The 27,742-nt window shown below is 30.5% G+C and overlaps 1 protein-coding gene and 1 non-coding gene across 2 annotated transcripts; both read left to right on the forward strand.

Moving 5' to 3' along the window:
- LOC145197090 (cytoplasmic dynein 1 heavy chain 1-like) lies at positions 1-27,052 on the forward strand. Its single transcript, XM_080073776.2, has 52 exons — positions 1-319; positions 907-1,521; positions 1,802-1,988; positions 2,446-2,717; positions 2,824-2,993; positions 3,103-3,339; positions 3,526-3,829; positions 3,928-4,218; positions 4,329-4,463; positions 4,537-4,608; positions 4,716-4,799; positions 5,715-5,894; positions 6,045-6,323; positions 6,423-6,664; positions 6,752-7,196; positions 7,334-7,702; positions 7,844-7,954; positions 8,050-8,259; positions 8,337-8,483; positions 8,684-8,850; positions 8,961-9,300; positions 9,429-9,806; positions 9,892-10,174; positions 10,288-10,539; positions 13,816-14,056; positions 14,142-14,325; positions 14,641-14,853; positions 15,461-15,613; positions 15,692-15,777; positions 15,861-16,017; positions 16,296-16,511; positions 16,660-17,262; positions 17,440-17,768; positions 18,071-18,400; positions 18,514-18,892; positions 18,979-19,159; positions 19,287-19,576; positions 19,763-19,954; positions 20,056-20,358; positions 20,758-20,984; positions 21,179-21,383; positions 21,470-21,835; positions 22,116-22,300; positions 22,384-22,600; positions 22,691-22,929; positions 23,189-23,581; positions 23,658-23,832; positions 23,959-24,034; positions 24,149-24,309; positions 24,867-26,152; positions 26,260-26,552; positions 26,672-27,052. The coding sequence occupies exons 1-52, from the start codon at positions 191-193 to the stop codon at positions 26,944-26,946; spliced, it is 13,854 nt and encodes a 4,617-aa protein (XP_079929902.2). The 5' UTR covers positions 1-190; the 3' UTR covers positions 26,947-27,052.
- LOC149891926 (small nucleolar RNA SNORD61) lies at positions 12,252-12,319 on the forward strand. Its single transcript, XR_016450376.1, has one exon. It is a non-coding gene; the product is annotated as a small nucleolar RNA SNORD61 (small nucleolar RNA).
- Positions 27,053-27,742: the final 690 nt, after the last annotated feature.

A 27,742-nucleotide genomic window follows, 5' to 3' on the forward strand; every position in this document is an offset into this window, starting at 1 on the left:
CTAAATAGTTCTTTTGAAAAAGTCTCTACGAAGTGGGATGAGGCTCACCGCATCTAACTGACACTTGCTAATAGAATCGTTCTTTCTCCCTTTCTCTACAGTTATTTAAAAGTATTGATAATAATTAAAACAAAGCCATAGATAAAAATTATCTTATCTAATAGAAGCAACTTATTTAAAACTTATTAGAATGGATGAAGCTGATGTAGGTGAACCCCCACCAAGTGTTGTGGCAGCTTCTGTTGATGTTGTCATCAAGTACTTAAGAGATGTTTCAATTAGTCTGTTTGAAGAGGAATCAGCAGTTCTTATTGATAATGTAAGTTAATAAAGTCTATTCTATATTCTTAACTTATCATTAATTACTTGATACCTTGTGCTATCAACTCCCCAAAATTTTTTACTATAAATGTTATTAAATTAAGTTTGCCTAATGATTATTTAAGTATTGATCTTTTTTAGCTACATTTATTAGTCATCTTTTTTAGCTAAAGTCATTAGTTACTTTAGGGCTTGATAAAAGACTTCAAACAGTTATAAACTAAATGGAAGCTCTTAACACTGCACTTTTATTATTTATTCTTTAATAGTTTTATTTTTATATTTTCATTTTGTAGCCAACTTTCCAAAACTTGATATGCTATACAAAATGATATTAAGTTATTTCACATGGCTGACATTATGACATCTTGTGTTACAATCTGTTTTTAAATAAATTTTTAACAGATCTCAATATAGATGGACATTAGCTATATTGCAATTATGCACAATTATATTATCATTTATCACAGTTATATTGTCATTTTTCTGATTCAAAAGTCAATCATTTTAGAATATCCAAAATATGTAATATGTGTGTATATACACACACACTCATATAAATATAAATAGAACTTCTTTATTTAGATATTTGCAACTGATCACTCCAAAGATCTAGTGAAAAAGTTTATTTCTGAATCACAATGTAAATCAATTATTGTTAATCGCACAATTTCATTAAAAGATGAAGTTGAAAATGAAGTAGCAACTAGTTCTGAATATTTTTATGGATTACAGCTCTCTGTACAGTTTATTTCTGAAAAAGAGACATCAGTTGCTTTTATAAAACGTGGTATTGTTATTGAGGCAGATAAAAAGATAAGTAACCAGGTTCATGTTTTAAATATGGTTAGTTCAACCCCTTTTGACATGTTACACTCATGTATAAGTAATGCAGTATCTCCTTTCTTTAAAACTTATGTAAAGAAATCAGGTAAGTCAGATAGAGAAGGGGATAAAATGGTGCCATCAGTAGAGAAAAAGATTGCAGAATTAGAAATGGGCTTGTTACATTTGCAGCAAAATATTGACATACCTGAAATAACTCTTCAAATTCATCCTTTTGTGCAAGCTTTACTAAAAAAAGCAGAAGTTGAAAAGCGAAAAGTTACACAGGATGATTATGCAGAAAAAGCTGAGGATTCAACCTTTTTAAATTCTTTGCAAAACCAAGTTAACCGTTGGATTCGAGAAATTCAAAAGGTTATCTTTAATCATTTAATTTACATAAATTGAAATGACTATATTACAAAATATTTAATTCTCTGTTTTAAACTAAGCTATTCTCACTAAATTTATGATGATTAAATATGGGAGCTATGATGATTTTATTGTATCTTATTAAAATGATTACTTTTTATATACGCTAATCTGAGCTTCCATGTTCAATCAAGTATACACTTGGCAAGGTGTTAGATAAATAGTTTTCAATGACTACTTACTTTTTTAAAACTATTTGCTAGATTCTTATTTAAAACTTTAGGTAACAAAGTTAGAAAGAGATCCAGCCTCAGGAAATGCATTGCAAGAAATAAGTTTCTGGTTAAATTTGGAAAAGGCTTTGCATAGGATTGAAGATAAGCAAGAAAGTCCTGAAGTAAAACTTACTTTGGATATTCTTAAGTTTGCCAAGCGCTTTCATGCAATTGTCAGCTTTACAAATGACACTGGTGAGTTTCATTAACATTAAATTCATATTTAGATTTTTAAAATTAGATGCAAATACATATTACAGCAGATACAAATTAACATGTGCCAAAAATTTGTTTTTTCTTTCTCACTTTAAGAGAAAGAAAACTGTAATCACAAAAATTTTGTAAACAATCACTTTAGCAAAATATTTTTACTAAGACACTTAGTTTTAATGTTATACTGAGATACAGTATAATTGATATTCTACCAGCATCTCTTACTTTAGTATCCTGCTTGACATCTAGTGTCAATACCAGCATAACAACTAGTGTCAATATTTAGTAGCATAACAATTTTTATTCCAATATTGCATTTTCTTGTAAATTATAAAAGTTCATTCTATACTTAATCTTAAATAGTTCACTGGTTAAGACTTCTGAGTAGCAATTAAGGATTCAATAATAAACAATTATAAAAAGTGTTTCCTTTTCATAGGTTTAAAACAAGGTCTGCAAACTGTTGCCAATTATAATCCTCTGATGAAAGATTTTCCGCTAGATCAGCTACTTTCTGCAACTGAACTAGAAAAAATTAAAGATGCACTAATTGGAATTTTTAGTCATTTAAAGAAAATTAAGCTATCTCAGTACCCTGTTCAAAGGTGTTTGCGTTTAATTGAAGCTATTTCTAAAGATCTCATGTCTCAGTTGCTAAAAGTTCTTTCTACAAGGAAACTCATGCTAATGAATTATGAGGACTTTGAAAAGGTTTGCTTTTTAAATTTTTATTAATGTCTCAAAAGTTTACAATAAGTTACAAAATTATCTTATCTCTTAACTCAGTTCAGTTAACTCAGTTTTTATTCTTGTTAAGGTAATGATTGGGACATTTTCAGTACTACTTGCTTGGGATGATGAGTATGATCGTTTGCAACAAATATTACGTGATATGGCAAAAAAAAAGAGAGATGAAAGTCTGAAAACAATGTGGAGAGTTAATCCTAGTCATAAAAAATTGCAAGCAAGGCTAGATGATATGAGAAAGTAAATCTAAACACTATATATTTATGTTTATATATATAAAATTAATACGAATAATAATTTTATTAACTAAAAAGAATTACAATTTTTTTTAAAAAAAAATTTTTATAAGATTTCGGAAGCAACATGAACAATTAAGAATTGTGATCTTACGAGTTCTTCGTCCTGCAACTACTAAACTGCCTTCCATTGATGGAACTCAAGAAATTGTAGAGGAACACCAGATTGTTGAAATGGCTGATGCAAATGCTGTTCAAGAAGTTGATTTGGCCTATGAAAATTTTAAAGAAGTTGATCCGTTAGATGTGACAAAAGATGGAAACGAAGCTTGGGAAACAGCTTTGAAATAGTAATTTACTAACTTTGATTTCCTAGTTCATTTTTCACATGTTTAAGGTTGTTAGAAAATTCTTACTTAGAGAGGTATTATTCAGAACTAATAAATTCCTTATTCAATTATTTGCTGAGTCTTTCTTTTATCTGCCTAGTTTTATTTGCTATTTTCATACTGGGGTCTTTTCACTTTTTTCTTTAGTTATGGAGAGAGAATTGATCGAGTTGAAACTAGAATTACAGCTAGGCTAAGAGATCAGTTAGGCACAGCGAAAAATGCAAATGAAATGTTTAGAATATTTTCAAGGTTTAATGCTTTATTTGTGCGCCCAAGAATAAGAGGTGCTATAAGAGAATATCAAAAATTACTGATTGGACTAGTCAAGGAGGATATTGATTCATTGCATGATAAATTTAAAGTTCAATACCCTCACAGTAAGGCTTCAAAGATGAGTAAAGTTCGAGATCTTCCTCCAGTTTCAGGTTCAATCATTTGGGCAAAAGAGGTAAAAATAATTGAGCTGGTTACTGATGTCAATAATTTTTTATAATGCCTAATATAAATTTAGTAGCTTTTATTACCAGTTATGTATTCCATTGTTAGATTGAAAGACAACTTCGAACTTATCTTAAAAGAGTTGAAGATGTTTTAGGCAAAGATTGGGAAAATCATATTGAAGGTCAAGGATTGAAAGCTGATGGAGATAATTTTAGGCAAAAGCTAAATACCCAAGAAATTTTTGATGATTGGTCTCAGCAAGTTCAGCAGAGAGCACTTCTTGTTGTTGGTAGACTGTTTGCTATTGACTCTCAAAAGACAAGAAGTGGCCCTATTAAAACAATTCTTAGAATTCGAGTAAATTTTCTAAGAGAAGTCATAACACTAGCCAAAGAGGTTATTTAAACAATTGTTTTGCTTTGCAGCTTACTCAATTAAAATCATAATCCAAAGTTTATTGATCTGTTTAGGAATTACAATTTTAAGTTTGCAATTTTCATTTATAGGTCAGAAATTTGAAATGGTTGGGTTTTCGAGTGCCATTAGCTATTGTAAGACAAGCAAATGATGCTAATCAATATTATCCTTCAGCAATATCACTTATTGAGAGCATACGAACCTATGAAATAACTAATAATAAGGTGAAATTTCTGTTAATGAGGCTTTTTTAAAAAAAAATTTTGAAACTAAATTTAAAATTAAGTTTTAATTTAGGTGCTTGAAAAACAAACCATTATTCCATTAGTTGCTGGAATCAGACGAGATATTCAAGCTTTAGTTGCAGAGGTGAATTAAGAGCTTAATTTGTAACTGATTAAATAGTTTTCAAAATATCTTTTCTTTCTTGTTTTATTATTTCCTAATATTTGTTTATGTGTAATCAAAAAATTTAGGGGATTGGTCTGGAATGGATGTCTTACAAGTTAATGCCTTATGTAATGAGACTTTCAGAGGCTGTTACTGGATACCAAGAAAAAGTAACTGTTTTATTTTACCTTTTTATGGTAATGTTGAGAGTTAAGTAATTATAATTGCAATTCAATCCTGCAATCAATTGAAGTGTTATTTAAATGATTTTTACTGAATGTTGAATCAATGAAGTCTACACTTTTTTTTTCATTCTAATTTAACTTTAAAAGTGTTACAGTATAAATGTCAAATTGCAAAATCTGTAGCTTGAAGTGATTATAATAAGAAAAAATCTAATCTACTAAGTGATTTAAAGCAAATGAAAAAAAAATTTTAGATTTTTGTCTGGAATTAATCATAATGATTTTAATATGTTTAAATAAGTCCTAATTTTTTAAAGTTAATTTTCATCTAGCTTTTAACATTAAAGAGAAAGCTTGCACTCCACAAAATAGTCAGCATCTTTTTTTTTATTTATAAAAAAGATGTGTTACAGATGTGGTATATAATACCTTTGTCTATGAATTCATTGTTAACTATTTTGTTTTAAAATATATGCTTTGAATTCTTCTCAATGTACACCTTTCTGAGAGTTGAATGTTCTTTTAAAGAAGATTCTTAGTATGAAATGTGACAATTTCTATATTTTCATGTGTAAATGTCTTAAAATAATTTTGAAATTATGAATATACTTATAAATCACTAAATAAGCTTATTAAAATTAGGAAGTTTTCATTTTTCTTTTTTTTTTTTTTTACTAGCATTTCTTTCATTTAGTTAAAAACCTGTTTAGTGAACTCTATGAAAAAACTTTTGCAATTTAAATTTCTTGACTCTGGTATTGTACAGTGATGTATCACATATCATCATGATGTATAACTGATTTAATTGATAGGAAGAGACTGAGTACAATTTACTTGATAGCATCTTACTTTGATTTAAATTGGGAAAAAGACACACTTAAGTGTATTTTTTTTTATTAGGTTGATGAGTTGCTTGCAAGTATTCAGAAAATTGATATTGAAGTTCAGTCTTTATCAACTTGTGCATACAAACATGAAGTATTTGAAGAAATTCTCACAAGAATACAAAAGGCAGTTGATGAATTGAATCTGCATAGTTATTCTAATTTAAATACTTGGGTTCGAAGTCTGGATGAGCAGGTATTGTTGATGTTATCTAAAATAATGATGACTGATATTTAATGCAAATTATTATTTTGTAAGAGTTTGGTTGCTTTTCACTAACTTATCTGATTTCAATGTGAACTAAAATCATAAAACTTTTTTGTCACCACAAAAATTTTAATTTAGGTTGAATGTAAACTTGCTGGTCGCTTGCAAGCTGGTTTAAAGGAATGGATTAAGTCATTGAAAAAAGAAAATGATCTTGTTGATGATAATGAATTAGCTGCTTATAGACCTGGTGGTTATGCTGAAATTAAAACTATGCGTATAGAATTTCATATAATGAACCATGTAATTGGTGTTAATCCTTCTGTGGAAAATTGCCGTGAACATCTTTACAATGAATATGCTTCATGGGTTGAAGTTATTACAGGTTTGCGTAAAATACAAAGCCAAAGATATCAGGTTTGTTAAACTATTTCCAAAAATTAATTAAGTCATTCTATATTTCTAGAGGCATTAAATATGGTAAAAAAATTTTCTTGTCTCAATTTATTATATTAGGTTGGAATTGAAATTGATGGTGAAATAACCACTATGTACAGAGATTTGTTAGAAAAATTACCTGATCCTGCTGGAATTCAGACTTATGATGTTTATGTTGAAATAGAACATTTGATGAACTTAATAATGAATTATTGTAAAGAATGGCTTAATTTCCAGTCATTATGGGATGTTGAAATGGTAAATGTTCTTCCTCAGCTTAAAACACTTGAAAATTGGATGGAAATGCTTGGTGATATAAAGTGAGTTTTGATTATCCTGTAAAAAATTTTAACAAGTTTCAGAATGAATAAGCAGAATTGATTTCCTTTTTTTTTTTTTTTTTACAGAGCCAGTCGCCATACCTTTGACACAGCTGAAACATTTAAGGAGTTTGGTCCAATCGTGATTGATTTCAATGCAATTCAAACTAAAGTTAATTTAAAGTATGACACACTTCAAAAAGCTGTTGTTCAGCAATTTGGCACCCGACTTGGAGAGGAAATTTCAGATTTCTTTGTAAATGTTTCTAAAGCAAGAAATGATTTAGAACAACAATCACTTGAGGTTGCAACAACAGCAGAGGCAGTTACATTTATAACTTATGTGCAAGGATTAAAGCGTAAAATAAAGTCATGGGAAAAAAGTGTCATGGAATTTCGTGAGGGCCAAAAAATTCTTGAACGTCAAAGATATCAATTTCCAGCATTTTGGTTATATTCTGATAATGTTGATGGAGAATGGGGAGCTTTTAATGATATTTTGAAAAGAAAGGATAGTGCAATTCAAACTCAGGTATATTTTTATCTGCTTTCTGACCATTCTATTATTTAACTGATTTTACACAATCGGAATTGTGTTAAATCATTTTTATTTTTGTAACTAGCATCAACTTAAATTATCTACCTCAAGTAAAATTTTGTTAAAAACAGATATCAACACTGCAGCACAAAATTATTGCTGAAGATCAGTCAGTTGAAGAGAGAACCTTTAACCTTCTTGTGGAATGGGAAAAAGAAAAACCTGTCGCAGGTACCACTAAATCTGATGTTGCTCTAAATACTCTGGCTATTTTTGAAGGAAAATTCAATCGTCTTAAAGAAGACAGAGACAACATTCAGAAAGCCAAGGAAGCTTTAGAGCTTATTGAGTTAGGCAACTTACCTCCATCAGAAGAGCGTGTTCAAGTAGCAATCGAGGAGCTAGTGGACTTCAAATCTGTTTGGAGTGAATTAGATAGAGTTTGGTCTCAAGTTGATGCCCTAAAAGAGCAAACATGGATTTCTGTGTTACCCAGAAAGGTATAATAGTTGTAATAAAAATAAAAAAAACAACCTAAGATTTGATAAACAAAGGTTTATATTTCAAGTTTTTAGACAACATTTTAAATATACTCGCTGATGTCAAACAATTGTTATCATAATTGATACTGTTTTAATTAGTTAAGACAATCTCTGGACAGTATTGCAAATGGTTTAAAGTTGTTACCAGCAAGAATGAGGCAGTATGCAGCATTTGATTATGTTCAAAAAATTATCAAAGGATATTTAAAGGTATATATATCTATTTTAAACATCTCTTTCATAAAGTTTCTTCAAAATAGATATTTTAAGTTTTCTTGATTTAATCTTAAGATGATATTTTCCAGGTGAATGTATTAATAGTTGAGCTTAAGTCTGAAGCGCTTAAGGAACGTCATTGGAAGCAATTGACACGAAAGTTAAATGTGAAGTTAACATTATCTGATTTAACTTTGGGACAGATTTGGGATTGTAATCTTGAAAAAAATGAAATGATTGTTAAAGATATTATAAGTGTAGCCCAAGGGGAGTTAGCTCTTGAGGAATTTTTAAAGCAAGTAAGTTAAAATTTCTCTTGGTTCTGTTTACGGTTTTCTTTTTCATGTAACTGACTTAAACAAGATTTCTAAATTAGGTTAGAGAAGCTTGGCAGTCATTTGAACTAGAATTGGTTTCTTATCAAAACAGATGTAAGTTAATACGCTCATGGGATGACTTATTTAATAAAGTGAAAGAACATATTAATAGTGTTTCCGCTATGAAACTCTCACCTTATTACAAGGTATTCATTTAAAATAAGGTTTTTTAGCCCTCAATTTTTTTTGTTTTTCATGAAGTCAGTTTTTTTTTATTTTTAATAAGCATTACTTTAAGCTAACCATCTAAAAATCAGGAAGTTGTTTTTTTATTTCACTATAATTTTGTGAAATATCACATTGTCATAATGCTAAATGTCTTTCAATAATTGTTTAAAACAATTAGGTTTTTGAAGAGGATGCTGTTCAATGGGAAGACAAATTAAACAGGATCTTAAATTTGTTTGATGTTTGGATTGATGTTCAAAGGAGATGGGTGTATTTGGATGGAATTTTTTCAGGAAGTGGAGATATTCAGCATTTGTTACCAATAGAAACACAACGATTTGGAAGGTATTATATCCGAAAATACACTAAAAAGAGTCTTTGGTCAAAAATCTTAGACTGTTCCAACGATTCCATTTGATTGATTGTTAATTTTTTTTTTCATTTTGAATTTTTAGCATAAGTTCTGAGTTTTTAACACTAATGCGCAAGGTAGGAAAGGCACCATTAGTATTGGAGATTTTGAGCATTCCAGGGGTACAGCGGATACTTGAGCGTTTGGGTGATCTACTTGGTAAAATCCAAAAAGCACTTGGAGAGTATCTTGAGCGTGAGAGGGCATCATTTCCAAGATTTTATTTTGTTGGTGACGAAGATTTGCTTGAGATAATTGGTAATAGTAAAAATGTTGGAAGACTGCAAAAGCATTTTAAGAAAATGTTTGCAGGTATTAACACTATTTTGTTAAATGAAGACTCTACCATTGTTAATGGAATTTGCAGTAAAGAAGGAGAAGAAGTAAAGCTTTATTTAACATATTTACCTTTATTATAATGACTCATAATTTATTTTAGTTTGTTTAATTATTTAGTTATTTAATTAGTTATTTTATTCAAGTAGGTTACCAATAATAATTTTTATGTTAGGTTCATTTTATATCTGCAGTATCATTGCTTGAATATCCAAAGATAAATGAGTGGCTAAGTAAAGTTGAAGATCAAATGAGATTAACTCTTGCTACATTGTTAGCACGTTCTATTAAAGATATACAAGCTTTCAGTGGAAAAGAGATTGACACAACAGCATACATTAATTGGGTTGATAAGTATCAAGCTCAATTGGTTATTCTATCAGCTCAAATATTTTGGTCTGAACAGTGTGAAAATGCACTTGCTTCATTACCCAATGGTGACTCATCTAAAGTAAAGGAAGTTTTAACTATTGTGGAGAAAACATTGAATATTTTGGCAGACTCAGTACTACAAGAACAGCCTCATGTTAGGAGATTAAAGCTTGAACAGTTGGTATGCTTAGTTTTTTGTGTTAATCTTTATAATAGTTCTGAGTATAATTTTTCAATTTGACAACTAACTTTTCTTGTTTTACTAGATAACCGAGCTTGTACATCAAAGAGATGTAACTAGAGTGCTTATTAAAGATGCTACTCCAGATTCTAAATCATTCCAGTGGTTATCACAGATGAGATTTTATTTTGATCCCAAGCAAAAAAATGTTCTTGAACAGCTCTCAATTTGTATGGCTAATGCTAAATTTAATTATGGATTTGAATATCTTGGAATTCAAGAGAAGCTTGTTCAAACACCTCTTACTGATAGGTGCTATTTAACCATGACCCAAGCTTTAGAGGGCAGACTAGGTGGTTCTCCTTTTGGTGAGTAGCCTTTTTTTTACATTGTATCTTTATGATAATTGTTTACAATATCTGTTGTAAAAAAAAAAAAAAAAAAAAAAGTTCTGAATTGTTACATTCTTTTTAAATTGAAGGTCCTGCTGGTACTGGCAAAACTGAATCAGTTAAAGCACTTGGAAACCAGTTAGGTAAGTTTGTGCTGGTATTCAACTGTGATGAAAACTTTGATTTCCAAGCTATGGGAAGAATTTTTATTGGATTATGTCAAGTTGGTGCTTGGGGATGTTTTGATGAATTTAATAGGCTAGAGGAAAGAATGCTATCTGCTGTTTCTCAACAAATACAAACAATTCAAATTGCTCTTAAACAGGGTTGTCCAGAACCAGGTAATTAGATTTTTAAACTTCTTATGTTTACAAATAACTTTTGGGAAATTTTCTATTTATAATATTTGATCTAGGAATTAATTTGTGCGGTTTGACAAGGGATTATGAAACTAGCTTATTGTCTCAGCGTTTCGTTTAGCCACGCATGCGTGCAAAGATCACTGTTATTGCGCATCATTTTCATTACAAATCATTTGATTTAAGCGTAAACAACACTATTTTTAATTTAACTGATAATGTCGATTTTTGTTCCTGATAAAGTGTTTTTGCGGGGGATTCTTCTTTAACATGAAGAAAAGTGTTACCGAAAGTCATCGTATTTTTGTTGAAGTTTATGGTGACCATGCTCTAGCTGAGCGAACGTGTCAGAAGTGGTTTGCACGGTTTAAAAGTGGTGACTTTTGTTTGGAAGACCAAGAGCGACCAAGACAGCCGAAAAAATTTGAAGATGCAGAATTGGCAGCATTGCTCGATCAGGATTCTTGTCAAACGCAAGAGGACCTTGCAAAATCGTTATTTGTTGAACAATCAACAGTTTCCAGACGCCTCAAAGCCATGGGTATGATTCAAAAAATGTCTCATTGGGTTCCACATGAATTGAAAGACAGAGACGTGGAAAGAAGAAAGACCATTTGTGAATTGCTGCTTGAAAGACAAAAAAGAAAGGGATTTTTGCATTGAATCGTTACTGGTGATGAGAAATGGATTTATTACGAGAATCCTAAACGAAAAAAGGCCTGGGTAAAGCCAGGTGAACTAGGTCCATCACAACCCAAACGGAATATTCACTGTGCAAAGTTTATGCTGTGTATATGGTGGGATATGAAAGGTGTGGTGTACCATGAGCTTCTGACACCTGGTGAAACTATTAATGGAGAACGTTATCGACGACAATTAATGCATTTGAAGCAAGCTCTGGTCATAAAACGACCAGATTAGGGTAACAGATATGATAAACTCTTTTTTCAGCATGATAACACTTGACCACATGTCACAAAACCTGTCAAAAACTATTTGGAAAATGTCGGATGTGAAGTGTTACCCCACCTGCCGTATTCTCCGGACATTGCTCCTTCTGACTACTACTTGTTCGATTGCATGAATAACGATTTGATTGGACAGCGCTTCACTTCTTCAGAAAATATCAAATAATGGGTCTCTGATTGGATCACTTCTAAGGATGAAGCGTTTTTTCGACACAGAATTTGTAAATTGCCGGAAAGATGGGCAAAAGTAGTGACTAGCGATGAACACTATTTTCATTAATGTATTCATCCATTTAGTTTTTGAAATAAACCTTCAATTTTCAATTAAAAACCGCACAAATTAATTCCTAGACCAAATAGAATCCAATTAACATTTTGTTGAGTGGTTTCAATTACAAATCTGATCGCAGGTTTTTTTATCACCTTAGCAATACTCAAAACACCAATTAGATTATAAGCAACAAAATAGTAAAAATCATTTAAGCATAACAATTTTGATTTGAGAAGTACTACATTTTGTTAATGTTTTTTTTGTTGTTGTTAATGTGCAGCCTTTTTTTTGCAAAAGTAAACCACTTAATATTATATATGCTTCATTTTTGATGATATATCATTTGATGGAACAACTTCATATTCTGTACCTAAAATAATATAAAAACATCTGTTGCTTTGCAAACAGTTTTTCCATCTCAAGTTTTTTTTTAGGACTATTAAGTGAAACTGAAACCTGTGATGAAACTTTACACTTGATACTTAAATGATAAATAAATTTTCCTCTAAGAAGTACTGAGGTTTCATGTTAAATAGCTTGGAATTTTTCTCAAAATTATCAACCCAAACAAATGCATAGTTGCATAGGAGTAGGTTGCTACCTTAAAGATTAGCTTATGAAAGCATAATCTAATCCCTTAAAGTAAACTAAGTTATAAGATAAATTTAGTAAATTATGAAGAATATGGTTTTGATCCATAATTATGTGTGTGGAGCTCACTGAAACTGAGAAAAAAAGTTAATTATGTTAGTTAAAATAGTATGAAATTAATTTCAATATATTCCTGGTGTTGGGGAAATTTCTTATAAACAGTAATGTTAAAATTTTATTTTGAAAATTACAAGACATGGAAATAGTTTAATGCAAATACTTAAAATAATCTTAAAATACTTCTAAATGATAATTATTTTGTAGTAATTAGCAAAGAGTCAATGAGGAATAAGTAAATTATGATCTATGATTATGCGTGCGGAATTTACTGAGACTCTTCTTTATGTATTCTAGAAGTTTCCTTAGAAAATCTGTCATTCTTCATTTGAACTAAGTCATCTTATTTTTAAATGAGAAAGCTTTATAAGTCCAAAAAATATGTTTTAGAAGTTTTTTCTTCTGCACCTCTTGTGTCTTAATGAAGAACATGCTAGAAATCTATCTAGTTTTTTTTTTTTTTTCAACTTATCTAGCTTTTTTTTTTTACTTACTGTCCTTATTAGTTAGTACTACACTTTAACTGTAACTAAACTAGGAAAGCAAGTTGGTTTAGCTTTTTAGAATCCTCTATCAATTTAAAGAATTAGTCAGATGAAATCCAAAATAACTTTTACTCAAATGATAAAAACAGATTGAATATTTTTCCATAGTCTTCTTTGAATGTTAAGTGGTAATTTTTACATGAGGAAGTGTTAGGGTTTTTTATAACTTAATATTTTAGTAATTAATTAAATTATTTAAGGCATGAGTAAATTAGGATGAAATATTTTTCACCCTTAATCAAACATGCAATATTAAATTGTAGTTCATTTGCAGATAAATTTTTTAATAATCTACTCTGTCAGATGCTGTCAAACATCTTTCAAATTTATGATCAGTAATTATCAAAATGTTCTGGCTAATATATAATTAATCTTTTTATTTTCAAATAAAAAGTATTTTCTCTCTGGAATTCAACTAATCAGCTTACAACTTGAGTTGTAGTTTAACTATAGTTAAATGTTTTGAAAGTATCTATCTTTATTTACTTGATTTCCCCCCCTCCCCCCCCCCTCCCCCAGTGATATGTAGTTCTTTGTGTTTCTGCAATATGTCCTGACTGATGCAAAATTAATTGTTATCAGATCTTCTTATAGATTGCATACAATATAAATCTTTCTCTGACAAATAATTTCTCAATTGAGTGAAGTTATGATGACGAAAAAAGATTTACATTTTATATTACAATATTATATTGTTATTTATTTGGTTATTATTGCTATGGTATTAGTTTGGTCTAGATCTTATATTTGAATTTCTTATTTATAGGTGTTCCAATCACCATACAGCTAATCGGAAAAGAAGTTAAAGTCAGTGAAGAAATGGCAATTTTCATAACTATGAATCCTGGGTATGCAGGAAGATCAAATTTACCTGATAATTTAAAAAAGTTGTTTAGAAGTCTAGCCATGACAACACCTGATCGTCAATTAATATCTCAAGTCATGTTGTATTCACAGGGATTTAGAACTGCTGAGGTTCTTGCTGGAAAAGTTGTGCCTTTTTTCAAGTAATTTAAAATATATGCTGCTAGTTTAAATAAGAATTTTAAAAGAAAAAATCTGATAACTAACTTTGGTATAATTTTATTTTAGATTATGTCGCGAACAACTTTCCTGCCAATCCCATTATGATTTTGGGTTGAGAGCTCTAAAGAGTGTTCTTATTAGTGCTGGAAATGTTAAACGTGAAAAAATTTTACAATTAAAGCGAAGTATACATGCTCAAGGTTCAGAAAAAGATGAAGCACACATTTCTGAAAGTTTAAATGAGCAAGAGGTATTTCAATTTAATATGTATATATATAACAATTTGACAAAAACAAGGTTATAATTAAGTGGTTTTAATTTATGATAACAGGTTTGGTTTAAGGCTAATTTTTAAAAATCAAGTATTAACCTTGAAAAAGCAAAAATGCTAAAGTTACTATTTTTGGTTTAATATTTCAGTAATTGAAACAAAATAGAGGGAAATTTAACTTAATAATATTTAGTTTAATTTTTATCTATTATTGATAATTTTCACTATTAATCATTAATTTACTTATCTCTTTATTTTGATTTTTATCTAATATAAATCTATTTCTTAAATTAGATTATTATTCAAAGTATATGTGAAACAATGATTCCAAAACTGATTGCAGAAGATATACCTCTGCTGCATAGTCTGTTAGCTGATGTTTTCCCAGGAGTAAAATATGTTAGTGCAGAAATGTTAAGTCTGCGTAAGGAAATAATGAAAGTATGCAAGGAAATGTATCTAGTTTATGGGGAGAACATGGACTCAGGTGCTTCTTGGGTTGAAAAGGTAATGTTTTTGTGATAAATATTTTCATGTTAACATTAATATTCCTGTTAATCAACTTTTTTTTTTTTTTTTTTTTTTACTGAAAATTATATCTTCCAGCTTAAGTAAAAATTTACAGAAGTATTAAATTGGTGATTCTCTTCTAAATTTTGTTTGCATTATTGTAACTTGATTACAAGTAAATCCAGCAATTGCTATTATTTGCAATATTTTACTGTCACATCTATGTATAATTAGAAGATTTGTTTACATTAACTCGCCACAGCAATGTGACGGTCCCAAGTCCGTAAAAAAAGTAGGAGGGGTGTAAACAATGAAGCTAGTCAATAAATTTTTTTGTAAATAAAAATTTTTTTATGTGTTAATTTTCTTACAGAAACATTTGTTCAGTAAAATAGGCTTCAGTCTGATTCAGTTTAAAAGCAATGACTTTGTTTATATTAGAAAATTTTAGAATTAGTTCCAATCTAAAATTTCTCAGTTTTTTATTTTTAAAATCTAATAAAACATGCTATGCTGCTTTAAGTTTTGTTTTGTGAGTATCTAAAAAGGTATTTTTTAAATATCTATTTATTCATGTCTTAAGTTTTATCTTGCATCCAAATAGGTTTTACAACTGTATCAAATATCTTGTATTCATCATGGGTTGATGATGGTAGGCCCAAGTGGCTCAGGTAAATCAATGGCATGGAAAGTTCTATTAAAAGCTCTAGAAAAATTTGAAGGAATTCAAGGTGTTGCACATGTAATTGATCCTAAGGTATATATTTTTGTAAAGTTTTACTAAAAAACAGTTCCTTCTAAAACAAAGGCTTAATAAGATTACTTTTAATTTAAGGCTATTTCTAAAGAAGACTTATATGGCGTACTTGATCCAAATACCAGAGAATGGTCTGATGGTCTATTTACTCATATCCTCAGAAAGTAAGTTTGTTATTGCAGTTACAAGAAAGTCTTAAAATATTTTTTTTTAAATGAAATCATTAATCTGGAATATACTTCAAAAGAATTATAGACAATGTTAGAGGTGAACTAACTAAGCGTCAGTGGATAATCTTTGATGGTGATGTTGATCCTGAATGGGTTGAAAATTTAAATAGTGTTCTGGACAACACCAAGTTGTTAACTCTTCCAAATGGTGAAAGGTTAAGCATACCCCAAAATGTAAGTTATCTGAACAAGTATAGTTTGTAACAATACTGATCACAAATTGTCTCAAATTTGTGGAATCATCAATTGTTGGGATTAGTGTGCCCTAAATAGATAACACTAAAAACCTTTTAAGCAAAAGTTTTAAAATTTCCTAAGATCAATGTGTTTTTGTTGCTTTAGAGATTCTGGTTTTTATATACTTGTCCTAAACTAATTCTAATTTAAATTTGCTTTATAACTTGCATGCTTTTCTTGTTAAAGCATGTTTTTATCTTGCTTCTCTTGTAAAGGTGAGAATTATGTTTGAAGTACAAGATCTTAAATATGCAACTCTGGCAACAGTTAGTCGCTGTGGCATGGTATGGTTCTCAAATGATGTGGTTTCTTCTGAAATGATTATTGAGAATTATATTGCAAAAGTTAAGAATGTTCCAATTGAGGAGTCTGAAGATGATTATAAAAACAAAGTAGTTGGTAATGAAGTTTCTGTGTCACCAATGCTTCAGGTTTGATTCTTTGTTGTCGATTTTAAATATATTCATTTTACTAAATGCTCTAAATATTTTGGATTATTTTGATTTCTAGATCTTAATCTTAGAATTATAGTGAATTATCAATGAGTTTTTTTTTTTCTATAACAGCTTTATCTTCTAGGTTCAAAGAGATTTTGCAGATTGTTTACTGCCCTATCTTGTTTCTGATGGACTTGTACTAAAAACAATAGAATTTGCCTCAACAAGGGATCATATTATGGACTTTACTAAAATGCGAGCTTTAAGTTCACTTTTCTCTCTTTTAAATCAAGGCTTACGAAATATTTTAAATTATAATCATCAGCATCCTGACTTTCCTATGTCTCCTGAACAATTTGAAACTTATGTACCAAAATACCTTGTATATGCTCTTGTCTGGTGTATGGCTGGTGATTGTAAATTATCTATTCGCCAAGAACTGAGTGATTACATTCACAAGTTAACTACTGTACCATTACCCTCATCCCAATCATTAATAATTGACTATGAAGTTACAATGCAGGGTGACTGGGTACCATGGTCCAACAAAGTGCCTCAAATAGAAATTGAAACACACAAGGTTGCATCACCTGATGTAGTTGTACCTACTTTAGATACAGTTAGACATGAGTCATTGTTGTACACTTGGTTAGCTGAACATAAGCCTCTTCTCTTATGTGGTCCTCCTGGATCAGGAAAAACGATGACTTTATTTGCAGCTTTGAGAGCACTTCCTGATATGGAGGTTAAAATTATTTAATTGAAAATATTTTCTAATTTCTACGGCCCAATTTTTTATAGGTATAACTTCAGCTTGTCTTCAGTCTTCAACTTGTCATACATTTCTACACATTTTAAATCCACTCTATATTTTCTGTGAGCTATGATTTCCTTTTTTTTTTATATATTGATGATTTTATAGGTTGTTGGTTTGAATTTTTCAAGTGCTACAACTCCTGAGCTCATCCTCAAAACTTTTGATCACTATTGTGAATACAAAAGAACCCCTAATGGAATTGTTTTATCACCAGTTCAAATTGGGAAGTGGTTAATTTTATTTTGTGATGAAATTAATTTACCCGATATGGATCAGTATGGCACACAGAGGGTTATTTCTTTTCTGCGTCAGTTAGTTGAGCAAAATGGTTTTTATAGGTCTTCAGATCATCAGTGGGTCTCTTTTGAGAAAATTCAGTTTGTTGGGGCTTGTAATCCTCCAACAGACCCTGGAAGAAAACCACTGTCTCATAGGCAAGTTTTCTGAATGTTTTTCTAACAGAAGATTTTTATTAGGCAAATAATTTTACTTTCATTTTTGTTATTTGGTTATGAATCAGGAAATGAAATACAATAGCTTGTTAAGGCCTTTCAGAATTGGTATTTACAAAAAGTATACTGAACTGATTTTTACCTTTAAAAAAAATGACTTACGCAAACTTCAACTTGATTATTGAAAAGAAAAATTTATTAACTATAACTAGGGTCAACTTTACTCATTTCTATTAGCAATATTAATAATTGTGAATCTAAAAGTATATATTTAAAATGTTTAGGTTTCTGCGCCATGTCCCTGTTATTTATGTTGACTACCCTGGACCTGCATCACTTTCTCAAATTTATGGTACATTTAATAGAGCTATGTTGAAATTAGTTTCGTCCTTAAGAGGTTTTGCAAATCCTCTAACTGATGCTATGGTAGAACTTTATACTCTTTCCCAATCAAAGTTTACTCAAGAAATGCAGCCTCATTACATTTATTCACCTCGTGAAATGACACGTTGGGTGAGAGGAATATTAGAAGCCATCAAACCACTTGATGACTTATCTGTTGAAGGCTTAGTGAGATTGTGGGCACATGAAGCCTTGCGACTTTTCCATGACAGGTAAGTGAGATTGAATGTTCAGTTTTGGTTTCTAGCTGATATCTAGTTATGTTAAAAGTCTTTTATTTTTGTAAAATCATTAAAGAAATGTTCTCGTTTGCATGTTGATATAGATTAATATCAGATGAAGAACGTCGATGGACAAACACAAATATTGATGTAATAGCAAAGAAACATTTTCCTAACATTGATTGCATGTTAGCTTTGAAACGTCCAATTCTTTACAGTAACTGGCTAACTAAAGATTATGTTCCAGTGGATCAAGAGCAATTGAGAGATTTTACTAAGGCCAGACTAAAGGTATTTTATGAAGAAGAATTAGATGTACCTCTTGTGCTATTTGATGAAGTGCTGGACCATGTTTTAAGAATTGATAGAATTTTCCGTCAACCTCAAGGTCATCTATTGTTAATTGGTGTATCAGGAGCTGGGAAAACAACTTTATCAAGATTTGTAGCTTGGATGAATGGGTTGTCAGTTGTACAAGTAAAAGTATGTTAGGAAAATATTGGAAGTTTAAAAAAAGAGCGTTTTTTTAAATAAAAAAATTTGAAAATGTACATAAACAATTTATTTAGGTACATAGAAAGTATACTGCAGAAGACTTTGATGAAGATTTAAGGATTGTTCTCAGAAGATCAGGTTGTCGCAATGAAAAAATTGCATTTATAATGGATGAGTCAAATATCTTAGATTCATCATTTTTAGAAAGAATGAATACATTACTTGCAAATGGTGAAGTTCCAGGTCTTTTTGAAGGTAATTTGCCCTTCCATATTAAAAAAAAACTCACTTCAATCCTTTAAAAGTCTCATAGCTATGATAAAGGAATCAAGAGTATTTTTATTTAACCATTTAAATTTGAAATAACCCAATTTTATCTAAGGGGATGAGTACTCTACTCTGATTACTCAATGTAAAGAAGGATCTCAAAGAGCTGGCCTTATGTTAGATTCTGCAGAAGAGCTTTATAAATGGTTTACTCAACAAGTAATGATAAATCTACATGTGGTTTTAACAATGAATCCTTCCTCAGAAGGATTGAAAAGTAGAGCAGCAACTTCTCCTGCTTTGTTTAATCGATGTGTATTAAATTGGTTTGGTGACTGGTCAACAGGAGCGTTGTATCAAGTTGGACAGTCTTTTACAAGTAAAGTAGATTTGGAAAGAAGTGGGGTATGGTCATCTTTTTTAAAAAAAAAGTTAGAGTGTTAAAGCAGTAATTTTAAAGATATGTTGTTATAAATTATCATTTTCTGACATTGATGAAGACAATTTAACTTCTTTACCTTAGCTTGTGTGTGTTCTCTTAATATTATTCACCTAACTCAAATTTCCTACACATAAAATTTTTTCTTTAAGTACAAACCACCTGATTACTTACCTGTTGTTTATAAAAATCTGCAAATGCCACCAAGTCATCGTGATGTTATTGTCAATGCCATGGTCTTTGTTCATCAAACTCTTCATGCAACAAATGAGCGCGTCTCAGCTCGTGGTGGTCATACTGTTTCTGTCACACCAAGAAGCTTTTTAGACTTTATTCATCAATATGTAAGTTGTATTTTTTTCTTTAAAATGAAGTGTGTACACTTCAAGACTTGATGTATGTATATTTTTGAATGTAATTAATATTCACCGCTTTTTTTAAACAGATCAAGCTGTTTAATGAGAAACGATCAGATTTAGAAGAGCAGCAACTCCATCTTAATGTTGGTCTTCAAAAGATTCGGGACACAGTGACTCAAGTGGAGGACTTACAAAAAAGTTTGTCTATGAAAAGTCAAGAATTAGAAGCAAAAAATGCTCTTGCTAATCAAAAGTTGAAGCAAATGGTAAAAGACCAGCAAGAGGCAGAAAAAAAAAGAGTTACTTCAACAGAGCTACAAGCAGATTTAATGCAGCAAACTGAGCAAATAAATATAAAAAAGGAACTTATTATGAATGAGTTAGCTGAGGTACAATACTATTAGCATAGTTTATAAATGCATATATTCAAACAGTTGTATCATCAAAAAAATGTTTTCAAAGTTTTAATTCAATATTACTCTATTACTTTTTTTAGTAAATTGAACCTTTGTTTTTTTAAATTTTGTTTCCTTAGTTTATTTATTTTTTAAACAACTAATTGACTGTCCTATCTATTAGGGTCTTAGGAATTTTTGTTGTTGTTATTTTATGATAGACAACAATTTACAAAGTGAAGTAAAACAGTTTGTCATAAGTTCTATGGTCTCTTCATACAAACCATCTTTTCTTATACTTGCTTTTTTTTTTGTACAGGGTCTATCAAAAGGATAGTTATTTAAAATGTTAGGCTTGAAACTTATCTTGAGAAATTTTACCTTCAATTCTAGGTGGAGCCAGCTTTGCAAGATGCTAAAACAGCTGTAAAGTCAATAAAGAAAGCAAACCTTGATGAAGTACGTAAATTAGGAAATCCACCTCCAGCAATAAAGTTGGCGTTAGAATCCATTTGTATTCTCCTAGGCACACCAACTACTGATTGGAAAGATATTCGGGTTATTTGTAGTAAAGCCACATTTATTCCAAGTATAGTGAACTTTTCTACAGATGACATTACGTAAGAACTTCCCAATATTTTCTAATGCAAATTACATATGAAATTGATTATAGTAGTGAAAAATTTTCATCTCCATATTTACTCATACAATTTCTGTTACATTACAAATATTTAGACAGGTTTATTTTTTGATTGTAAATGTTTACATATGATTTTATAGCTAAGTAGCACTTAATTATTTTATGACTATTTAGTCTTGAATCAAGAAAGCAAATGACCAAGTATCTTAGTAATCCTGATTATACTTTTGAAAAAGTTAATAAAGCTAGTGTTGCGTGTGGACCTTTAGTCAAATGGGCAATTGCTCAAGTTAACTATGCTACAATGCTTCAAAAAGTAGATCCTTTGAGAAATGAATTGTCTAAGAGTGAAGAAGAATTGCTAAAAAACAAGTCTAAAGTAACTTATACTTTAATATAAAAATTATTGTCTAGATCTTTGTGATTAAACATTTCTGTTTAATTTTTAAATTTTTTTGTATTTAGCTTGATTCAGTGGCAGAGATGATAAGTGAATTAGAGCGCAGTATAGCCCAATATAAAGAAGAGTATGCTCTGTTAATAAGTGAAGCTCAAGCTATTAAAGCAGATCTAGTTTCAGTAGAGGCCAAGGTTTCACGAAGCACAGCTTTATTGCGAAGTCTTAGCACAGAGAGAAAAAGATGGGAGTCTACTAGTGATGGTTTTCAAACCCAAATGGATACTGTTGCTGGTGATGTTTTGCTCTGTTCAGCATTTTTGGCCTATGGTGGATATTTTGATCAGCAAGTTCGATCAGGATTATGGTCAGCATGGACTTCTCATCTTGAACAAGCTTCAATTCAATATAGAGATGATTTGGCTAGAACTGAAGTAAGTTAATCTTTGATAAAAAATTTCCATTATCTGTCTCCAAATAATTTTATTCATGTTCTGAACAAAATTAGAGTTAAACTTTTTGGGATACTAACCTGATATGCTAAAGAATAATAGATTTCTTTAATGCAACTTCTGTGTCCTAGATAATTACATTCTTCAAATGCAGTGCAGTCTATGTCAGTGCTGTTTTAAAAGAATGATACAATCTCTAGCCATTTAATTTTTTGCTGTTTTAGCACTTGTTGTTATTGACAGACTATTAATCTTTGTTTAGTATTTGTCAACTGCTGATGAAAGACTTTTTTGGCAATCTAAATCATTACCTACGGATGATTTATGCACAGAAAATGCTGTTATGTTAAAGCGTCACAACAGATATCCTTTAATAATTGATCCATCTGGTCAAGCCACTGAATTTATTCTGCAAGTTTTTGCTGATAAAAAGATAACAAAAACTAGGTAATTACTTAAATAATGAACTTGTCTTCATCACAATCTAGTTGTAATTATATTCTAAAATCCTTTTTTTTTTTTTTAAACAGTTTCCTAGATGATGCATTCAGAAAAAATTTAGAAAGTGCTTTACGTTTTGGAAATCCTCTTCTGGTTCAAGATGTTGAGAGCTATGATCCAATTTTAAACCCTGTATTAAACAAAGAATTAAGGCGAACAGGTGGTCGAGTTTTGATCACTCTTGGGGATCAAGATATTGATTTATCCCCAGCATTCACTATATTTTTGTCAACCAGAGATCCCACTGTAATTTTATGTTTTATTTTTTTTTTTTTTTTTTTTTTTTAAGGCTCGATTTTTTTCCTTCATTCATTAAATTCCTTTTTTTCTTTCTAGATTGATTTTCCACCTGATTTGTGTTCTCGAGTGACCTTTGTAAATTTTACTGTAACAAGGAGCAGCTTGCAAAGTCAGTGCTTAAATGAGGTATTAAAAGCAGAGCGCCCTGAAGTTGATGCTAAACGTTCAGATCTTTTAAAGCTTCAAGGAGAGTTCAATCTTAGATTACGTCATTTAGAAAAAGCTCTGCTTCAAGCTCTAAATGATTCAAAAGGAAGCATTTTAGATGATGATAAGTATGTATTACAATTCATTCAGAAAATGTAGTTTTTATGTTTAAGTAGTTGCATGTTTTATAATAATAAGTGCAATTAAAGAGATTGCACCATATTAATCATGCAAAATGAATACTTGTTATAACTGCTGAGTTTATTTTCTGAAATATATGTCTCAGTTTTAAAGCATAGTTACATACATGAATTTTTTTGTATTTTTAAGAAAATTAAATACTATTAAAATGTATAATTCCAAACATTAAAAGTATTTTTTTGTTAGAGTGATAACCACTTTGGAGACTCTTAAAACAGAAGCTGCTGAAATAACCGAAAAAGTAAAAAAAACAGATGAAGTTATGATAGAAGTTGAAGCTGTTACTGATCAATACAGAAATTTGGCTTCTGCATGTAGCAGCATTTTCTTTACACTAGAAGGACTTCATGCTGTTCATTTTATGTATCAGTATTCATTGAGATTTTTTCTAGAAATTTTTCAATCTGTTCTTTATAACAATCCAAGATTAAAAGAAAAGAAAGAACCAATGGCCCGCCTTAATTTACTTATTGAATGCTTATTTCAAAGTGTTTATGATCGTGTCTCAAGGGGACTACTGCATAATGATTGCATCACATTTGGAATGCTTATAGCTAGAATTAGATTAAAAGGGCTAAGGTAAAGTTTTACGCAATTATTTTTGAAATGTTTTTTTATTATGGGACATTGAAATTCTTTTTTTTTTTCCCTGAAGCCAACCTAATTATGATGTTGAATTTGACCATTTCCTTCGTGGAAAAGAAATTGTTATTCAAGCTGAAGATTTAGATCATAGTGTTTTTTCGACAGATCAAAAAGCAGCATTATTAAGGTTAAGCAGATTAAAACCTTTCAAAGATGTTTTAAAGTACATTACAGAAAAAGAAGTGGTGTGTATAATGTTTGAGAATTTTCATTTTTTAATTTATGTACTTTTAAGGTTTAACAATTTTGGCTAAATATTTAACTTTTGTTTTGCTATATAATTTGATTATTTGGTTAACACAATCTTTCAGGAGTTCAAAGATTTCATGTGTTCACAGAGCCCATTTAATTGTGTACCAAAATGTTGGTTTGAAACAGAACCATTAAGTGAGTATGTATATCGAAAAGATGAAAATTAGTTCAACTTTGTTAATGTTTCTGTAAAGATTTAGTTTTTGTATAGGTTTATTGTAAGGTTGATGAATCTTTCTCATTTCTTAGCTCCATCTGGTGAAGTGATGTACAAAACGTTAGTTTTACAAGCATTAAGACCTGATAATTTACATGTTGCAATGCGAAGTTTTGTGTTAACTGTAATGGGGGAAAATTTTTTACATTTTTCTGAACAAGAAATGGATATGGTTCATATTGTTGAAAATGAGGTCCTTTTTTTATTATGAATTCTATAGTTTTAATATACCTTGATTAGTTTCATTTTCAAAAAAATCCTGAGAAAATAATCCAATCACTATAATGAATAAGGTAAATTTGGTGCTGCAAGTTTTGCAGGTAAAACTGGTGTCTTTTTTTTTTTTTTTGAAAATTACTTGCACTCTAAGCTCAATCACAAAAGTCACAGAAAATCATAAATAATAATAAACAAGTAATAATGATGTTATTTAGTTTTTTCCAAGCAAGAAAAGTTACCTTTATTAACAAATACAGCCAGTAGATAAAATTAATTAGCTTTAATAATTGAAGTAGATTTTTGGTTTTTACAAAATAATTTTATATCTCCAAAGATATACCTTATATAAATTTTATTTACTCTAGGCTTTACTTTGATAAGATTAAGGTCTAGTACAAAAAAATGAGAAATAAAGTATTTTACATACAAAAAAAAAACTTGTATGGTATGGTATTGTGCTGGGATTCCTAATGTCATCTGTTTCATTTATGAATTTAAGTGAGTGTTAGTCCAATCATTTTCCTTAATTAGATTAAAGCTTCTACTCCAATGCTTTTATGTTCTGCACCTGGGTATGATGTTAGTAGCAGAGTAGATGATTTAGTGGCTTCAACAAACAAGCAAATTACTTCAATTGCAATTGGTTCTGCTGAGGGATTTAGTGATGCAGAAAAAGCTATAAATGCATCTATTAAATCTGGCCGATGGGTTTTGTTGAAAAATGTACACCTTGCAACTCAATGGTTGGTATCTCTTGAAAAGAGGTTGCATACACTTCAGCCACATCCAAGTTTCCGATTGTTTATGACAATGGAAATTAGTCCTAAAGTACCAGTTAATCTACTTAGAGCATCAAGGATATTTGTTTTTGAACCTCCCCCTGGTATTAAAGCGAACTTGCTACGCACTTTTACTACCATTTCTGCTACAAGAATGTCAGAATCACCAGCTGAAAGGCCTCGTCTCTATTTTCTTCTAGCATGGTTTCATGCCATAGTGCAGGAGCGTTTACGATATACTCCTCTAGGTTGGTCAAAGTTATATGAGTTCAATGAGTCTGATTTAAGAGTTGCTTTTGATATGCTAGATACTTGGATAGCATCTGTGTCTCAAAATCGAGCGAACATTGCTCCTGAAAAACTTCCTTGGGATGCATTTAGTACTTTATTAGGTCAATCAATCTATGGTGGTCGTATTGACAATGATTTTGATCAGCGTTTAATTCAATCATTTATAGAACGTATGTTTACTGTTAAAAGTTTTGATTCTGATTTTCCCCTAGTGTCAACTGAAAAAGATATTGTCATTCCAGATGTTTTCAGGAGAGAACAATTTATTCAGTGGTGTGAAAGATTGCCTGATTACCAACCTCCATCCTGGCTGGGGTTACCTAATAATGCTGAGAAAGTAATCTTAACTAATTTGTCAGAAGCTGCCACATCAAAGATATTAAAAATGCGATTAAAAGCAGAAGATGATGAGTTGGAATATGTCCCTGACGAGCAAAAAGTAGAGCAAGGATTGAGTTTTGATGTAAGACCTCAATGGATGAAAGATCTTCATCAATCAGTAAAAGGGTGGCTGCATATTTTGCCTGAAAAGATTATAGCTATTAAACGAACAGTAGAAAACATCAAAGATCCACTTTATCGTTTTTTTGAGAGAGAAATTAATTTGGGTGCCAAACTACTTGCTAATGTACGTAATGACCTTGGTCAAATTACTGATGTATGTGAAGGTAACTGTAAGCAAACCAATGATCTTAGAAGTCTAATCGATACTATAGTCACTGGTGTTATTCCGAAATCCTGGAACAGGTTAACTCTTTTATAAATTACATTTATGCAAAACTTTCATATAAATGATAAATTTAAAAAAAAAAATCAATTTTGTAAGGCCTTAACAAATATTAAATTTGACTTAGGTTTACATATCCTGAAGGATTGACCGTCATCCAATGGGTTATGGATTTATCAGAGCGTATGAAACAATTACAAAATATTTCCCGAGTTGCCAATACCAGTGGTGCCAAAGATTTGAAAAATATTAAAGTTTGGTTAGGTGGTTTATTCATTCCTGAGGCTTATATAACTGCGACAAGACAATATGTTGCTCAAGCAAAACAGTGGTCTTTAGAAGAGCTTTGCTTGAAAGTTTCTATCGCCGACAGTTCAGCTGGTTATCAAAGTGTTCCAGACTGTGCATTTGTCGTTACTGGTTTGTTTTTGTTTTTGTTTTCTTCCATTTAGGACTGGTAATAACTTCAATAAGTTTCCTTTTAATATCTTATATTTATTTTTGATTTTACAACAAACTATATGTGTTATATAATTTAGGATTAAAATTGCAAGGTGCAATATGTTCCAATAATAAGTTACGAGTTGTTGACACTATTATGACAGACTTGCCAGAAACCTGTTTGCAGTGGACTAGAGTCGATCCAATAAACTCGGGAAAATTAAAAGTTAACGATGTTACCTTGCCGGTTTATCTAAATCAAACAAGAAAAGATTTACTTTTTACAGTTGACATGGAGTCGAACGGAGATGTTCCGACTCGTACCTTTTATGAAAGGGGAATTGCTTTTATATCGTCGAATCTGTCTGGGTAGGCCGCGTACGATATTTTGTTTATACTGGTGATGAATTTCTGAGGCTACTTATTTAATGAAATTTTTAATTGTAAATCTTAACCTATCAAGAATTAAGTTTACAGCCTATTGTTTTGATATCTGTTAATAAAAATATTTAATAGGTTTAGTCGAACAACGATTTCTAACTATCAAGTAGAAAGTACTAATGTAACAAAAATCACAAAAAATGCGTTAACAACTCTTATTCCAAAAGTTAATACTTTTCTAAAATCGCGATATTTAATATTCTATTTTAATATTGTAAAAACTCGTCTTAAAATAAAGATAGTAAATGAAGAGGCTAGTGGGTCTGGGTTCGTGGCTTTCTTTAGTAAAACCCAACTGATCTTTTTTGTAATGTAAAAAATTAATTTAAACCGTCAAGTACGCTCCATTATCATCGACAACGCTTCGCCACCTCGGGTTAAGTCAAGATACCATCGGTGAAGAATTTCTGTGGTTTCTTGCTGAAAAACTAAATCAAGAAGTTTTCACAGGTATCTTTTGAAACCAGCTTAATTCTATTTAGAGAATTCTGCAGAGTTCGAAATAGATGATTGTAAAAGGATTAAGGGTTTCTATCAAAAGTTACTTCTGGATTTTACGGTGGATCCAACAGAATTTCTCATTCCAGCTCTCACAATTTTTAACGGGTCATTAAAGAAGTGTGTGGTCGGGAGTTGTTATGATGTAGTTTCATCATAACAACTTCATAGAGTAGTTTCCAGTCCTACCATACAGCATCATTTTGTTAGGCGTCAACCCTCGCTTTGCG

The sequence above is a fragment of the Hydra viridissima genome, unplaced genomic scaffold, assembly GCF_058129835.1.
Source record: "Hydra viridissima isolate aposymbiotic clone 2 unplaced genomic scaffold, HvirCarnegie_v1 scaffold_2, whole genome shotgun sequence".
Taxonomy (NCBI): domain Eukaryota; kingdom Metazoa; phylum Cnidaria; class Hydrozoa; order Anthoathecata; family Hydridae; genus Hydra; species Hydra viridissima.